Genomic DNA, 19,092 nt, shown 5'->3' with positions numbered 1-19,092 from the left:
TGGAGAGAAAGGAGGGGTTAATATTATGTCAGTCAGCACCTCCACCTTATATATATATTGAAAGTATTCATAATGTAATTCCCTAACAAACCAATTACCAGAGATAGATAATAGATAGATAGATAGATAGATAGATAGAAGATAGATAGATAGATAGATAGATAGATAGATAGATAGATAGATAGATAGATAGATAGATAGATAGATATAGATATGAGATAGATAGATAGATATGAGATAGATAGATAGATAGATAGATAGATAGATGGATATGAGATAGATAGATATGAGATAGATAGATAGATAGGAGATAGATAGATAGATAGATAGATAGATAGATAGATAGATAGATAGATAGATAGATAGATAGATAGATATAGATAGATAGATAGATAGATAGGATATGAGATAGATAGATAGATAGATAGATAGATAGGAGATAGATAGATAGATAGATAGATAGATAGATAGATATAGATAGATAGATAGATAGATAGATCACATGTGTTGTGTTATTAGTGACAGTTGCTCAGTAAGTATTGCATACATTGCACAGGTGTACCACAGTTAAGAGATACCAGCCACTAATATAATAATACTTACATAGTATAAGCGGATATGTTACAATGTTTGCTATGCTGTGTCAATGGCAGACTTTGTTATTTATACAATTGCACAATGTAGGCAAAGGACTGTCACACAATGGGAGGTAGATAGGAAGATAAGGTGTGTAGCAGTGTGAGGTGTGTATGAGAGGGTGATGAGTATGATACTCTTGCAAGTCACGCATTCCAAAAATTCCAATTATTTGGCACAGCAATATATGGGAAGGGCTTTTTAATGACGTGTAGATCATTTTTTTTATTATTTTCTTAAGCTCCACCCTCTTGATTTATAGACACCCCCCACAGCATAAACCACACTGAGTGGATCTGTCATTACACACGCAGCAGCTGTGCCAGGTCAGTGCTACATTACCTTCATACTTCAGAAAACTATATTCGTACGATACGAGAAGTGCTCTGTGTACTTTTAGGTATGCCAGGAGTTGTCACATTATGAGATCCTTAAATAGCTGTGGTCGTATCTTTAGATTGCCAGCTCTTGTGGAGAGGGTTGCCTCTTCTATTGTTTGTTACTACAGATAGTTGTGTTCTTTCAATATGTTTACTTTTTGCAAAATTGTCTCACCTGTTTTGCACCATGGATGATACTATATAACGATAATAATAATAATAATAATCAAATCTAGATAGATAGTAATATGAAGGTAACATCATACTTATACTTTGCAGATATGTGTAGAGCGACAATGAAGAAGGTACCTAATATCACAGAGCATTACATGACAGATACTGTAGATGTGAGAATGAATGGAAACAGGCGGGTGATTGTTTTTACATGTTTTATACGTTTTGTAGATGTGTAAGAATAGAGTTGTTAGAATAAGCTGTAAATTAGGAGAAAACAACCCAACAGTAACCAAGGTATATGTAGTTAATACCGTATGTAAAAAAAGAAACTGTGTGAAAAGGCTGATAGACTATAGCAACGGGATGCAATATGATGGAGTCTTCCCTGTATGGCATTTTCTGAGAAAATATAATGCAGTCTAATTTCTATGTATCTTATCTATTTGTATCCGGTCTGGGAACATTCACAGTTCCTTCTTAGGAATAGTTTGTAGGCTGGAAATCAACTCTCATGTTCTGCGGGAAGAAGGGGGAGGCCATACATGAAGCCTTACAAGGGTCCTCAACAGTGGGTGGCAGTGGCAGCTCTCCACTCTGGCTTATGGAAGGGAGTCTTCAGTGGGGGATGTGGGATCCTTATGGCACATCCCTTTTCATCATTATAATCATTTAACTAATCACAGAATGGAATTGTGGCTGGGAACGTGACATCTTGCAACATATAAGCCAACTCATCATGTATGGGATTCATTTACATGCACAATGGCTCACAACTGGGACAGCCTAGACCTGTTGGACTAGCTTTCATCCAGTTAGACTAGTTAAAAATACAGATGGAGTGGCATGTGTTGTTTTAAAGATATGTTGCACATATCATCACTTTTAGCAGCTGAAACTATCATCGATCAAGGGCACTGTACGATATATAAAAATGGTGTGTAAGTGAGTTACATGTGTATGTACCAGAGCTACATGTGTATGTACCGTGTTTCCCCCAAAATAAGACAGTGTCTTATATTAATTTTTGTTCAAAAAGGTTTAACTTTTTTACATGTATAGCTGTTTGGACACTACTTAAATTGACTTTTTAAATTAACTGTTAATTTTGGAGTAGGGCTTATATTTCAAGCATCCTCAAAAATTCTGGAAAATCAAGCTATGTCTTATTTTCAGGGAAACAGGCTGGTAGACATGTGTATGTACTAGAGCTACATGGGTTTTCCATGAGCTAGAAATTATTTCTTTTGTCTAAGAACTGAAACTGCAGTTTAATCTCCAAGTTGATCTCAGTGCCCATGCCACAGGAAGGTGTGATTGCTAACACCAGTACATCTACAGAAGTGGGAGCATCCATAGTAGAATTAAGCTAATTTCACCCAGGCGAGTGCGATAATGGGTTGTTAAACTCAGCACAATATCGCACTTGGGAAAGTGCGATGTCCCGGTGGATGCAAGGCGTTTTTGTGTCTCACATCGCACAAATCTCGCACGATTTTCTCGGCCGTGTGAAACTGGCTTAAGGCCCTTTTTAGAGGAACCAATTCTTATTTGCACGAGCGAATGCGCAGGTCATGTCACCGCCAGCTCGTTTGCTCTGGTGCAGCCCGCTTAGACAGGCAGATTCACTTAGACAGGCAGATTCATCGTTGACTCGTTCCACGAGAATTGTTCAGTATCCTTCAGTCATAATGAATGTGAAACACTGAACCAGCGCTGTTTAAACTGAATGACAAGTGAACGAGCCAATGATAATTTTCATCCCTGCATAAAATGAACAATGACCAAGAAGCGAACGATTCTCATTCATCGTTCAGTCATTGGCTCGCGTTTAGACTGAACGATTATTGTTCCCATTCGCTCATTTGGACAATAATCGTTCCATCTAACAGCACCCTAACCCTCAGCGGCACAGCCTGGACCATAGGCTCTGTGTATAGCAGCTCTGTAGTCTGACTTTACGGATGTAATCATCTCAGTACAGCACAATCCATACAGAGAATCTTGGTCTTTTATCCCCCTCCTAATACAAACCAGATTTTCAATTCCCATGAATTTTGGAAGGACCTCCCTCTCCTCTAAAAGACCATTTTCCACAGCAATCCTGGCTGGATGTCAGTTTTACTGTACAATTCCTATACTGTATATCTATAAGTTTTGGATCAAAACTTTTGGATTTTTCCACGGCCATTACTTGCATGGGCATCAAAATCTGAAAGCTCAGACCACAATAAAATCTTATCATGCAAAACTTCTACTATTACTTTTACTGCAAGTCATAATTGATTCTTCATGATTAGTGTATTGCTTCAGATTTTGAAGATGTGGTTGTCATGTTGTGAAGTGTTCAGAGATAACATCCTTTGTGCTATGTGTGTAGCACGTGTTCAAAAGTTATATTTGTTGTATTGTAACACTTTGCTGGATGTTTCATATGAGTGTCCAATCATATATAATGAAGTAGAGGAATTGTACACTAGTAGTAACAACACAATGCATTTCTGTATGTGTCATGGGAAGGACACTGCTGAGTGTGAGGAAATGTGTTACAGAAGAAACTACACAAGAAGGGTGCGGTTACTTGTTAGCAGATCTTCGTTTTTAATTTAAGTTCTTCTGGCTGTATGATCAGGCGGGTCAGTGAGGATATTGTGGGGTTACAGACTGGTGAGCGTTTGAACACAGGGAGGAGGCTACAAATGGGAGGTTTATATTAAAGTTCATAATGACAGTAGAGGGGCGTGCTTGTGGGATTGCTACATAGGACTGCTTGACTCTGCCTCTGCTATACAGGAAGACGGCTTATAATATACATGGCTTTTTTAAGTGGAGATAGTTGTTACCGTGTATGGATTGTAATTTAGAAACCAGGTTTACAAAGTTTCTGCAGACAGATTCAAGAAGCAGCAAAGTACTTTCCTCTAAAATAGTGACTTCCTCTACTTTTTTGCAGTTTCTTGCAGTGCTTGGAGTCTGACAATGTGAGCATTTATAAGATAGCTTGTAGTATACTTCTGACATGTGAATGAGTTGGTTTTCTTAAGGGACTGTTCATCAAAATGATATTAATATATGTGTGTGAAATATTAAGTATGTGTTTAGATGCAAATAGGTAAGATTCTATAACACTAAAATAGGAAGGTTGGATACTGCATTGTATAACAGAATTGATACATTCTTTCAGATATAAAATATGTCTCGGGGTTGCGAAAGGAAGAAGTCCTGGTGGGAACGATGCTGCTCTTGTTGCTCCCGAGGTGAAGAAGTTGATGACTGTGTGAGAGCACCAGGATACAGACCTGATAGACCTTCTGATAGAAATGTAAATGGCGACTGCAGTCCAGATGATGATACAATTCCAGAATGGAGCAGACATCCAGGGGATGACAGAAACAATGAAAGACCAAACAGAAACACTGACCCTGGACAACCAGGAGGCAATGATAATCTGCCAGCAATGCCCACAGGTAAAGATACCATGTTATATTCTCATAAACCTTTATTTCCTGCTGTACCCCCATCTTAATGCCATTCATTTAAAATCCCCTGTAGAGATGAGCGAGCACTCTCGAATAAGTCAGTTACTCGAGCGAGCCTCTCGAGTAACTGCATTCTTGTCCGAGTGTGCTCGGGGGGCAGCGGGGGATAGCGGGGGAGACAGTGAGAGAGATTTCTCTCCCCCACCCCCTGCTCACCCCCGCCGCTGCCCCAGAGCACGCTCGGACAAGAATGCAGTTACTCGAGAGGCTCGCTCGAGTAACTGACTAACTCGAGCGTGCTCGCTCATCTCTAATCCCCTGTGATTGACTTTGGAAATAAATTCATATTTACATAATTAAGCTCCTGAAAGACACTTTCTAAGATCTGTCACTTTTTGGATTTTTAGGTACTTTGAAAATTCAAAGCGTTGATTTACTTAAGTCTCGGACTGGAGAAAATCGTCGTTCTCATCATACTGATGAATATGAATGTGATGAGCTGATTATAAGGAGAGGACAACCCTTCCAGATGTGTGTCACCTTCACAAGGCCATTCAACCCCAAGAGTGACCAAGTCTGTGTCATTCTGCAGCAAGGTGAGTGAGAAGCCGCTGGTAAATGTATAGTATTTTAATAGGGTTCATAAAATGCATTGAGTCATTAGGAGTTTGCTTGCTGACTAACTTATTTTATATCAATGAATCTTGTAAATTCCTACATATGAAATGCATTCTCTCTTGGGCTATGCTTGGTTTTGGGCTTATGATGATCTACTGAGTCACACCTCTTCCACCCACGTTTGAGGAGTTCTCAGTATGAAGATATGTGGATAATTACTACTAATGATAATAAATGGCTTGCTTACAACATCCTTATCTTTAAAGTCACTGCCCGTGTATAAGAGGACTGAAAAATAGGCTCTGCTACGATGGTCTTTTTGTACGATACTCCATCCTTAGCAGCAATACATGCCGCTATATTTTATTGACATATAACATGGTACACTATACTTTATGTTGGGTCATCAATTGAAGCTGGTTGTCATTCTCTTTCAGGAAATTCCCAAGCAATCACTGTGCCTTTTGTCAAGGAATTTGACGAGGGTGGCTGGGGATGCCAACTGTCTGAAGCTAGCGGACAAAACGCCATAATATGGGTGAATACCTCTGCCCAGGCTGCGGTGGGCATATACCAGCTCAGTGTTGTGAGTGGGGCAGGAACTTACAATGACTCTAAACTCAAGGTCTACGTCCTGTTCAATGCCTGGTGTCGCAGTGAGTATGACCGGCTTTAATATTAAACCTATATTTCTTTTTAGTGTTTTTCCTATTCATTCTACCGTATATCTAAACTCCGATGGGTCCTGGTGCAAAAACGCAGCTGGGGCCCTCCACCTAAAGTTTGTTGTGATTCAACCCCTTTAATGGTCTTGTGATTGACACAGCGCACCATCTTTTGTACCCCAACTACTCAGAGTATGTGCGTTATGAGTTTCTACATGCAGCATGTACTGAGAGGCGTTGGATAAGAGGAGTTCAGTAGAAGGAGAGTCGATGTACCCAAGCTGCCATATGTTACATTGTATCAGGTAGAAGACCATTAGAGGAGTAGCATCATCACAAGGAATGGCTCTAATAAGCCTTCTTATTTGCCAATGAAAACTTGTAAATTCAACTTTATGCCTTGCTCATCTGATGAAAACTTTCTTGTCATCCATGGGACCTGCTTTATTATTTTCTGTTGCCCCTGATGCCCTAATGAGGTCCAGATGTGTAGTTTTCCCGGCATTTGCGCATTGTTTCACCGTTTCCCTTGCATATTTGCACACCTCTCATAGAAGACCAACTGCCTGTTTAAATTGAATGATATACCGGCAGACCAATGATGATTTTTAGGTCAATTTATCACTGATCTGTCGTTAACTGCTTGCGTTCACACTGCACAATTATTCTGAAAATCACTCGATCTAGTGAGCAATTTGCTTGATAATCAGGCCGAGTAGAAGAGGCTTTATTACATAATGGACAGCTTAACACAGTGTTTATCTATTAAGCCGTGCTACTTGAAAAGCTGAGCGACTGTGCCAACTCCCTGTTATCTACTGTATGTTTGCTCTCTGCACCAAACCAAAGAGAGATAAGAAGTTTGAAATAACGTAATTTCTCTTATTTGCGATTATCTTGCAGCCTAGTGAAAGAAATTTTGACTTAGACTCCTTCTACACAGAGCGATGAATCATTTGTACAAGCGAAGGATAACTGAGTTCGATCGTTCGCTTGTGCGGCCTGTTTATACAGAAAAATCATTCCCAATTCATTCCCAAATCATTCAGTTGTTCACATTTGCTATACCAGTAAATGGAAATGACTAAATAATCGCTGTTCACATGCTATGAAGTGCGAATGATTATTTTTATGTCTGCGCAAGGGTGCTTTTGCACCCGACAATCTGCTGGGTGCAGATACCCTATAGGTCATCCCAGTGATAATTGTTCGTGTGCTTCTACACAGGAACTATTATCACTAGTGAATGGAGGTGGAGTGGGTCTGGGGATCGTTTTGGACAACCAGCCTCCATTCACAGTAAGCATAGAGAAACTGAACAATCAATGAGAAGCAGATCTTTCTTGTGTTGGGGGTTCAAGAACCCAATCACAACTCTGATCCCAATAGCCATGCCACAGTTCCATTATATTCTACATCGCTCCTTATCTAGTTTGCAAAAAATTGTGTTTTTCCTAGTTTTTGTACACATTAATGAATAACTTCTTCCTTTGTCTTTAGTGGATTCTGTATTCATGGATAATGAGGCATGGAGGCAAGAATATGTTCTAAATGAAATTGGAAGAATTTACTATGGCACAGAACATCAAATTGGAGAACGTTCCTGGAATTATGGACAGGTGAAGAACACTATCAATAGCGACTATGGCATCTAAGGAGTTTGATAGAGGAAGGAGGGGCTCCCTTTGTCAGCCCATCAGTGCCCCCAGTAATGACCAGTGGGTGTTAATGGTCTACTATAGCAGTGTTGGACCTAACTATTAGGCCAGGTCACATACTTTGCCTAATCAATAGAACACAGAGAGAACACTTTGGAAAACTAATAATCCAAAGCATTAATTAAGCGATCAAGAGATCAATGCTTCAGGTCCCCTAGCAATACAAAAAAAATTAGACTTGATAAAGTGTCAGGATCTTGCATTGATAGCATGGTTGGCAATGACAAACTTCCCTGTCGGTACAGGTATAAACTGCAACTTGATGGTATTTTATTTCATCCAACAAAATAAGTGCTTTCCAACATTAATGACTCACAGCAAACAAAATGTACAATAAAAAAACCTGCCCACCTGGGCACTAACTACACATACACATGTTTCTACCTGGTTAGTACAGGGTTCACATAATCAGACCTCTCCAACTACTAGTCTGTGGCTTTGTAGTTTGTGCCTTTAAACTGGACTCAACACAGTCCTTAAAAAGCCAGTAATGAACTCAGTATTTTTACCGGGGTAACCAAGACCTACTGCCACCTTTCTGAGAGTTCATTAAAAATCCAGACACAGAAAACCCAGTTATATAATGGGGAGTGCCCCACACCCTGCCTTACAATGCTGTGGCCACTGTCACAAGCAGCCTGGGAACTGTGGTGTGTAGCCCTGCCCCACCTAGTCTGGTACTCGGTCAGGACAGGGCGCAGGGAGACGGGAGACCAATGCTTCCCAGTAAGTGTTTTTCAAGTGCTGTGGTGCTGTGATGAGGTCCCCTCCTCCAGCCATTGCCAGAGGACTTTTAAGTATTCCAGCAACCATATTGGGGACCCCACAGAAGCCGGGTCCCCAATATGGTAGACACTGACAAGAGCCAGATATTGTGGATACTGGAATGACACTGATGACTCAAGAGTCACAGACTATAGGAACAAGCCATGTTTCAGAGAAAGACAAAGACAGCGTGGAGGGAGGCTCACTTCCTGCATGGGATTCGGTCCTGAAAGAAGACAACATGGTAGACCTAGATGCAAAGATGCCAGACACTTGAGGTTGGCCTTGAATGACTCACTTAGAGTGCACACACTTTATGGACTTTGTAGACTATGGCAGACGAACATGATTATTAGCTTGAGGGTTTATTATGTGTTCATGTTTGTACTAGGCATTGGGGGAGTTAAGGTTGTGTGTTGCATTTTGCGGAGGTAATGATAGAAATGTACCGAAATAGGAAGGTGTAGAGGTGCTATTCACCAAAGAGAAGCTATAATAGGAAAGTGATGTTCTATTGTTTGGATGTACCATTCGCACCTGCGATGTGTGGAGTCCATGAGTAGGTGGAGCTCTGGATTTACATGTAAATGAGAGAGATGGTCTGCATCATGTGCAGATGTTTTACACCTACGGTGCATGAGGCTGTGAGGATAGTGTGATAACACAGACCTGGAAAAGTTTAGTAAATAATATGCCGATGGAGATGTAAAGATTTAGTTTGGGTTCTAGTACCTTGCCTTTCCGAAAATGCTAACACTGTAACTGTGACTTCCGGTTCAAGTTTTTTTGCAAGGTTCAAGTTCTGAGCCCTACTATGGAGCAAAAATAATGTTGTGGTTATAGTTCATCCTGAACCCGTTTTCACATCCCCACCTGCGATAGTTACAAAGTTTGCTAAGGAAACCCAGTTGTCCAGGAAAGCCTCTCTCAAAAATTAAATAACAAAATCCCCCTTTTTCAGTTATTTTGCTTTTTTGAAAAATACATCAACCATGCCCAACAGACTATAATGGGGGTCAAGCAAATTTTGATTGTGTCCGTAATTTTACTGGAACAATAGTGCAGCATGTTGCATTATTTCCCCCAGCTTTTTTCTAATTGAGCCTCCATCACAGATGTGAATGAAGCCTTAGAACAATAGGAACATTTGTAATATTTATTGGTAAAATATTTCCTCTTATCAAATAATGCCTATAATTCAAAAATTGCTCTTTTTAACCTACAGTTTGATAGGGGAGTTCTGGATTCTGTAATGTACATACTGGACCGTGGAGGACTCTCACCTTCATCCAGATGCGATCCCATAACTGTTACCCGAGTTATATCTGCTATGGTGAGGATTTGCTGTAATTCAAGAACAATTTAAAATGAATGTATTGTCCTAGAAGTATAAGATAAAAGAAATACAAATGGGACAATCTACGTCTGCTCTATAAGCCATGACTTACCAGCCTCTCCCACTTTCGTGTTGCAGGTGAATTCCATGGATGATAACGGTGTTGTTGCAGGAAGCTGGTCTGGTGAATATGCTGATGGGGTGAATCCTGTTGCTTGGGTCGGCAGCGTGGATATTCTGCTCCGATATCACCAAACTGGAACCCCTGTAAAATATGGTCAGTGTTGGGTGTTTGCTGCTGTCACAACAACAGGTAAGAAACATTAATTAATATCCTCAAATCAATTAATTTAGAGAGTTTTTAGTTTTACCCCTTTTGAATATGTATAGAGCCACCAGAGGTCCCAACTTAGATGTAATGATCCTTTCAGGGCTTTATAGTAGAATCCCTTTTCGGTTAGCAGGGTCCCCGGGTGACAAGCTGATCACAACAGTCAACTTTAATCTGTAGGGGAACCAAACAGCAAGTGTTCAATTTCCCAGCAGCGTCATCACAGGGAAAATGAAGCATTATTATACCTTTCCAATTGAAGTCAATAGACTGTCCTTGCATGACACAAATGTGCAGAGAGAGTTCCTCTTTGTAGACTTAATGAAAGTAAAGATAAATTAATGATGTAATTTGGGGAATATGTTTTGTACTATATTTACCCTTTAAACACTAAAATAGGTTTCAGGACATCTCATCCAAATTTTTTCATCCAATCCATAGATTTTATACGTTGCTTTCCTCATCCACTAGGAGATTTCATCCAATTTCTTTCGTACAATCCACATTTCGTCCAATAGCTTTCCTCGTCCAGTAAGACATTTGACAGTTCGCCATTGATACTTTATGCCATACTTAAGAAAAGAGACGTGTGTTCTCCTCTTGAACATATAGTCTATATGAAATCATTGTCCGAAGGACGACTTCGGACATCGTCACCTCTTGACCTAATACTGTAGTAAAAAAGTTGTAATTTCAAACATTTTTAACTGATCACATGATGGTGACATCATCACAGGTCCTGTAGTGCAGGCGCTGAAGGGCCTGTGATGACGTAAATTATATACAGATCAATAGATATTTTAAATGAAGAAATAAGCAAAAACAAGGAAGGCCTTTTGCCATTCGAGCCTAGAGAAGCCCCTTCCCAACTCTTTCTCTCAAGCCCCAGTGTAGCTCGGGAGAGTGTTCCCTGCCTCGCCGGCTAGTAGCAACCCGTATATTACCGAGATCCCATGTCAATTGGGGATGATGACATGCACAGAGCTTCGTCATACAAATTATACCTCCTAAATGAAATACAATGTCACAAAAAAACAATGTCAGAATTTGCAGAGTTATTCTATGTTAAATTGACACATGCCAGATTTCTAAAAATTGGCCTGGTCATTAAGCTGCAAACAGGGCTGGTCACTAAGGGGTTACAACAAGTGGCTCAGAATACTTTTGTGCTTCCAAAGATAAGTGGATAAAATCTAGGTTGGACATAGTGATATGTAGGACAAATTGACATTGGACAAATTGTCTGCCTGGACGAGTTTTTCCTTGAATAAACTCTTTAAAGGACAAGAAATCTTGGACCAACTGCCCTCAAACCCTCAAAAATGTCCTTTGGGGGGATACAGTTTATCAAACAGTATTTTGCTAAGCAAACTTGTCCACCAGCAAAGCCTCATACACTCACTTCTTCTTCCAGTGCTCCGCTGTCTTGGAGTCCCGGGACGTACTGTTACCAATTTTGCCTCAGCTCATGACACTGATGGAAATCTAACATTTGATGTCTATTTTGATGAAGACATGAAGCCATTGGAGGATAAAAACAGCGATTCTGTCTGGTGAGCATCAAAAGCCTTACATACTTCACCTTACATACTAAAGCTAGTGTATTTTGTATAACTATACCGTGAAACCTCCTTGAGACGACCACCCAAAATTAGGGTGAAAAATGTTCCTCTCATAGAAGAGGCGAATATAAATAAAATGTAAGGGAATTGAAGAACTGTCCCTGAAAATCTGGTCTGAGTAAATGGTTGGTCTTCTCAAAGAGATGTTTTCTTGGAAGTTTAACTGTATATAGAATGATGCCATCAGTCATTTGCTATGGAAAGCAAGCGGAATAAACCTTATGGGTATTAACATTTATATGCTAATCTATCAAGGAATTATCACTGTTGGAATGACTGCTGGATGACCCGGCCTGACCTGCCCTCAGGATATAATGGATGGCAAGCCATTGATGCCACACCTCAAGAGACCAGCAATGGTAATTAACAGTCATATAGTGTCTTTATTTGATCTGTTTGTCAGTTTTACCTACAAACTCTACTATACGGAATTCTGGCCCGCTGTACCCCTCTAACTATACTTATGGCTCTTCTTTTTCAGGTATTTACTGCTGTGGTCCTTCTCCTGTCCTCGCCGTCAAGAATGGTTTAGTGAATATTAAATATGATACTCCTTTCATTTTCTCAGAGGTAATTATATGAGTAACCTGTGGTTTTAATAACTAATTCAGTTACATTTTTAACACTTTTTAGTATTAAAGTATTAACTGCCAATCAACACAAGAATTGGTTTGAGATGACGGTAATATGGCTGCATTATAACATCCAGCCATCATATTATGGCTGCAACACCTTGGACCTTTCTTGGTTCAACTGGACCTCACTTAGATATTCATAAAATTAAAGCTCATGGCCATAGGAAATCAATACTATTGTGAGATCAACATTTAGAGAGTTGTTCACTAGGAAATATTACGAATTTTACCTTAAATCTGTAGTTTTATTTGAATGAGCAATTTGTAGAAGTGAAAATAGACTTTAGCTGACTGTTGTGTTCAATGCAGGTGAACAGTGACAAAGTATTTTACCAAAGAATGCCAAATGGTAAATTTAAGAAGGTTCATGTAGAAGAACGAGCAGTTGGACATTGTATCAGCACCAAAGCAGTGGGATCTAATGGAAGAGAGGACATCACTTACCTCTACAAACATCCAGAAGGTAACTAGATGACATCTTCTGCATTAACAGAGGCTGATGTGAGAACAAAGATTGAACAATGAGTTTTGAAGTCTTTTCCACTCAGAAGACTCATTTTATCATTTTACCAGTGTCCACACCGGGGACATTTTTTTGTCTGAGGGCCACACTGTCAGATTGAACCAATCCCAAAGGCCGCAATAAAAAGAGGCGTATTACCATCTGAGACATTTATGGCATGGCCCTAGTTCAACTCCAATGGCTGGGAGCCAGAAAGGAAGAGGCCATGTATACATATGGCTCACTACATTGTAGTTTATGAATGCCTCCAGGGGCGTAACTATAGAGGATGCAGGGGATGCGGTTGCACCCGGGCCCAGGAGCCTTAGGGGGCCCATAAGGCCTCTCTTCTCCATATAGGGAACCCAGTACTATGAGCAAGCATTATAGTTGGGGGCCCTGTTACAAGTTTTGCATCGGGGCCCAGAAGCTTCAAGTTACGCCTCTGAATGCCTCTATACTCCCATAAGCTATAATGGACATAGCCGCATGCATGCCTGGCTACCTCTCCATCTCGTCTACTTATTTCTGAAGTGCCACACAGGGACCAGGAAACCCCCAATCTAGCAACAAATGGGGGTTACAACGAGGGTCATTCCCTGCTCCTGAACTATGCACCACTCCTATTCTCACATATGAAAAATACATGTGAGTAGCAACTAGACACCGACAAGCATGTCTATGACCAGAAGGTTGGGGGCAGTACAGTATAGCATTGCGAGCCACATGTGGCTTCCAGGCCACAGGTGTGTAGCCCTGTCTTACAGGACAAGGCCCACAACTTTTATAAAATGAGACCTCAAAACTTTTAATGATGAATCTCTCCTAACTAATGTTTTCATACAACCAGGATCCGCAGAGGAGCGTAAAGCAGTCAGCACAGCCGCGCAGTTAGGTGGTAAACCATTGGCAGAGGTGGAAGCAGAAGACACAGGAGATGTCTCACTTACCATTGAATCACAGGATGGAGTATCCATGGGCAGTGATATTAATGTCCGTATCTCATTGAGGAATGGTAGCGGAAGCCGTCGTAAAGTGTCCTTATCAATGGCAATTGCTGTTATGTATTACAATGGAGTCTGCAAAGAGTCATTCAAGAGGGAAGACTGTAGTGCATCATTGAACCCAGGAGAAGGTAAATTATACGACGTCATTTCTGCATATTCTTAAAAGATTATTCCCATCTTATAAAGTGATAACATATCATTGTCACTATATGATTGATGGGGGGGGGGGGGGTGACCTCTGGGACAGGGGCTAAGTAGTGGTCACTGCATAGTCACTGCTATCATAAAAGCAGCTGCTTACTGTCTATTAGATTGCATGAAAAGGGCTAAATTATTAAATATAGGATACTACAATGGTTGGATTGTTGGAGGGACATAAGGATGCTCTATAATAAGCTAATTTAGAGCAAGGGGCCCATATACTGTTCCTACACAAGGTTCTGCACCTATCTTTGTCTTTGTTTTAAAGATTTTATTCCCTATAATTTTTCTTCCATAGCCAAAGCAGTTGGAATGACAGTAGCTTACAATGAGTATCGTGGTCAGCTGGTGGATCAGTCAGCCATGATGTTAACTGTGTCTGGAATTGTGCAAGAAACTGGACAGAAGTTAGCCACACAGCACACGTTCAGGATACGGACCCCAGATCTCCTCATCAAGGTATCAAAGATTCTGCATGTTTGTAAATAGCATTCATGTATAATTAAATATTATAATACTGGAACTTTCCCTTGTAACAACAGAAAATGCAAGACCCGTACCCACATCATACAACAGACGCCGTCCACATACCCAACATACAACAGAACTATATAATCACTGACGTTTTCTCCTGCATAACATGAACGAACGATTCTCATTTGTCGTTGTCTCGCGTTTAGATCGATTATCGTTTACATTTTTGCTCGTTTGAGTAATTTTTTGAACAATAATCGTAATGTCTAAAAGGACACTAAAGGTGCATTTACACACACAGATGATCGCTCAAAATTAGTCAAAAACTGACAGCTTTGAGCGATCAGTTTGCATTAGCTACTAATGGGCTAATCAGACCTTTAGCACTTCATTGCATGTATTTAGAGAACAGTTGGTGGTCTGTTCTCTAAACACATCACTATTGTTCTCCAGCGGGACAGCAGCTGTTAAAGAATGTTATCAGCTGTTATCAGCGCTGCCCGCGGAGAACACAGCATGCGGTCTGTCTTATCGTCCTGAGGGACCAGGATTTCATGCAGACCTGAAGTCAGCGATGGACGAAAAGTGGACGAAAAGTGCACGGTAAGTGCACGATGGGCACACATTTACAAACAACGATTATCGCTCAAAAGATGGCTTTGGAGCGAATTTTGAACGATAATCATTGCATGTAAAAGGGCCTTAAGTCCTATAAGTCTAGTTTATCATTATTTAAATTCCGTGCTCTTGCTCTCATTTGTCATCCTGCCTATTTTAAATGTAAATTAATCAGGCTGTCTCTGACCTGTTGTGAATAATTATGTTTCCTGATGTATCAAATAGCCTTGAAAACTTGCATATATAATTTTTCTGGTTACCCCTATAATGTTTAGTTTTTTTTATACAAGAGTATTTAATATTATAAAACTGCCTCGGGAGATATGTGTCAGCAGTATTCAATTACCAGCAGTAATGAATATCATCCTATGACTGTTACAGGTCCATGGTGAAGCAGTCGTTGGTCAACAAATTTTGGCAGAAATCATATTCCAGAACCCTCTCCAAACTACTTTGCACAATGGCTGTTTCCATGTGGAAGGACCTGGCCTGCAGAGGCCAAAGATTGTACAAGTTGGGTAAGTAAATCACTGTGATATTAATTTTGAGATGTTCCATGCTGTATTACATGAGATACTGTTCCAGGGCTTTAAAATTATTATTCAGTGCCAGCCCACTACTGCATGACAGAATAAGATCCAGTTATGAATAAATAAGACCTTTGATTCAGTTGGTGGAAATGTAATTCTGCCCTAAATAACTGATTTGTTAGACTATGGATACAGTTTTGGGTGGCAGGGTATTATAAAAGTGCAAAGATGAGCAACATCATTAATCTAAGGAATGCAATTAAAGAAAAATTAGAGGAGCGAAGGCTCGAAAAATTGTCTTACAAGTCTATGTATAAATATCAAAGTATTATATAAAGATCTTTAGAAAAATACTGTCTATAACTAGGAAAGTTCATAGTCACCCATGGAGAGAGCTGTTAAGTTTGTACGAGGCATAGCTAACAGCGTCCCTCATGGACATTGCAGATACCTTTCACCTAGACATTATTCTTCTCCACGATGGACAAATATAGAAGTATATGTATATAAACCTCAAAGCATGGGGAACACAGAAGGGGTTCAAAAAAACTAACAAAAATACTGTGGTGGGAACACTCTCCCTAACTGGCTTCGGCTTGGTAGACCCTGCCTAAAAGTATGACAGGAATGACCAAAGTCTTGAACCTAGGGTACCTAACTTGTCTCTAGACGGAGGATATGGAAGGATATATAGCAGATGGAAATGTTATCTGCATATATATATATATATGTCTATATATATATATATATATATATATATATATAGACATATATATACACACATATAGCAGAGCTAGGCAAAAGGTGCATAAACCCTACAGTAAAAGAGTCACTGCTGGTATTTAGCTGCAGACAACTGCTGCAACACCTGACACCTCAGACAGGAACATAACCAGCAGCCATGTGGAGGCAGGCCCAAAATAAATAAACTTACATTATAGCTGATTGGTCAGCTAATGGAAACACCTCCCTGTTGACCAATCAGTTCATACACCACAAGGAATATTGTAGTAGCGAAGAGAAGGGAACATTAAACACTGAGGGATTTCCGACAGACAACACCTAAGGAAACTTTTGCAGTGAAAGGAAAGAGGCAATTACTGGTACTTGGTACTGGGCACTGAATGATAGGGAGCATGCGCTGATGTTGCTATCAGGTGGGTTGGGTCTGACATCATGACGCCACTCTGGCTCCATTTCCTGATTATGGCCACTGCACCAAAACATCACTCCAATCCCAAAAGAAGATTTGGTGTTCCTTGTGCATGTGACCTCTCAGCCAATCACAGACTTCAGAATCACCACTGAAACCTGTGATTGGCTGAACAGTATGCGAATGCTGAAGCTTCTTCCAGGATTGGAGTGGTGATGACCGAAGCTCCTGTATGGATCAGGGGGCACTGAATAATGTGAGACTGTACCTTATTGCTTTATCTTACACCATTCCCTGCCACTATTATACTTTCAAACAATAACACAATCAACATAAGAATATCATGAATGCTATTGTCTCTATTATCTGACACTATATATATTTACTTTCTTCTACAGAGATGTTGGGCCATTGAAGACTATTTGTATCACCGAACGATTTACACCTCGCCGTCCTGGCCGGCGTCAGCTTATGGCAAGCTTTGAGAGTAATGAGATGAGTCAAGTACATGGAGTCACTGAAATTACAGTCCAAGGATGATCTCATTCTTAGCCAAATCCAGTTTTATTCAGAACCTACCTGTATTAATTGTTCAGTATTATCTGATGCCATGTGAGCAGAATATTGTCCTCGGACTCTTAAAAACAAATACTGAATATTCCTGTTTTCGATCATTAATCTTTCTAGTATAGCACATTATCCAAAGAGACTACTGTGACAGTGGACACTTGCCAGAATCCTAGTAGAAAACACTGTAAGCAGAGGCGTAACTTGACGCTCCTGGGCCCAATGCAAAACCTGGAACGGGGCCCCCAACTATAATGCTTTATTCATAGTACTGGGCTCCCTATATGGAGAAGAGAGGCCTTATGGGCCCCCTAAGGCTCCTGGGCCCTGGTGCAACCGCATACCCTTCATCCTCTATAGTTACGCCCCTGACTGTAAGCAATTTCTTTAATCTGATTTAAGAACCCGGCCAATACAATGCTTTACATACTGCATACTGTTAACGAAAAAGTAACTTATTACATTTACTTAGTTCTTTCTGGAAAAATGTGACTTTACAGGTATGTAGTATTCACAAACACAATCCATAGAACTGTGCTGCAGGGACATGCGTAGCAGAAGAAATCAATGCTGTCCCAATTGAAATGTACACTTACCTCAAATTACAATTGTATCTATTTGTCACATTTTGGTCTAATGTAACAAAAGTCCTTTATATGGAAATGCAGGAAGTAGTACAATATGCATTATCTTCCAACTGTGAGTCTTAACCTACCATTCTGAAATCTGTAAATATCTGTAGCACCTAGCATATAATTTATAGCTCTGTCATGCTTATTATTTATGATTTCAATGACCAAATAAGAGGTGTAAATGCCACAAGGGCCAAAGCTACAATCATCCTACATACGCATCTGCCCATTATGTAGTACACCCATTTTTTTCTCATCCATCCACTAATAACTGAGCAAGAAGCTGGTTATTTTACATCTATAATGTACGTCCTATGTCTTTTTATAATATGAAAGTAATAGTGTTATGACACTCCATGACGAATTTAGCCTTCAACAATGTACAGGTATAGCAGAACTAGACTAAGCAATTGGGATTGTCTCAACGGGGAGGTTTTTGAATCATGACAGCTCTTTGATAAATTGTAATGAGGTAGCTTTACCTGCAGTCTGGATTTACACATTGTAATAATACATTGGTTTGAGCAGAACCTGGTAATCATGGTATGCCAACTAACAGAACCCGCCTGTTACACCTGTATGTGCAATGTGCATGTATTAATAGGGAATAGCACATGGTTGTGTTTTTCTAACCAGTCTTTATCCATTGATGTGACTGCACAGACAGACTGTGATGAGACAAAACACTGGATTTAACGGTGCAGTTTTATTTGTTAAATATATTTTATTGTTTAAATAAACATTTTATATTAATCTCTAAGTGTTTTGCATGGTTTGTTGTGTGATTTAATTCTATAAAAACACAGTAGTATACATTATCCCGAACTGAATTTTTGGGGAAAACAATTTATGCAGTTTTTCAAGTCTGACCAGTGTTGAGAGATCTGTCTTTAATTGCCCACCTCTGTTGCCAAAGTCAACAGCTTTGAATATAGAAATTCTATTTACGTTACTCTGTTCCAACCTGGTGATGTCTAATTTGTTCTGTGGCTACTGAATATAACATATAATGGTTTCATTATGACAGCCAAAAGCTGAGCACAGCAGTT

General features: G+C 40.0%; 1 protein-coding gene across 2 annotated transcripts; it reads left to right on the top strand.

Moving 5' to 3' along the window:
• The first annotated feature begins 898 nt into the window (after positions 1 to 898).
• On the top strand, positions 899 to 18,796 carry TGM1 (transglutaminase 1). Of its 2 annotated transcripts, none has more exons than XM_066604042.1 (15): positions 899 to 962; positions 4,375 to 4,657; positions 5,077 to 5,265; positions 5,725 to 5,943; positions 7,453 to 7,571; positions 9,661 to 9,768; positions 9,910 to 10,084; positions 11,517 to 11,655; positions 11,980 to 12,083; positions 12,206 to 12,294; positions 12,669 to 12,822; positions 13,712 to 13,996; positions 14,368 to 14,528; positions 15,543 to 15,679; positions 17,243 to 18,796. In XM_066604042.1, exons 2-15 carry the CDS (start codon positions 4,384 to 4,386, stop codon positions 17,382 to 17,384), a joined length of 2,295 nt encoding a protein of 764 aa, XP_066460139.1. In that variant the 5' UTR covers positions 899 to 962; positions 4,375 to 4,383; the 3' UTR covers positions 17,385 to 18,796. The 2 variants fall into 2 exon arrangements, with proteins under 2 accessions (XP_066460139.1, XP_066460141.1); XM_066604044.1 differs by lacking the exon at positions 899 to 962 and adding an exon at positions 4,148 to 4,171.
• Positions 18,797 to 19,092: the final 296 nt, after the last annotated feature.

The sequence above is a fragment of the Eleutherodactylus coqui genome, chromosome 5 (assembly GCF_035609145.1).
Source record: "Eleutherodactylus coqui strain aEleCoq1 chromosome 5, aEleCoq1.hap1, whole genome shotgun sequence".
Lineage (NCBI taxonomy): Eukaryota > Metazoa > Chordata > Amphibia > Anura > Eleutherodactylidae > Eleutherodactylus > Eleutherodactylus coqui.
The sequence above is the reverse complement of the archived record's forward strand: the minus strand, read 5'-3'. Positions and strand labels throughout refer to the sequence as shown.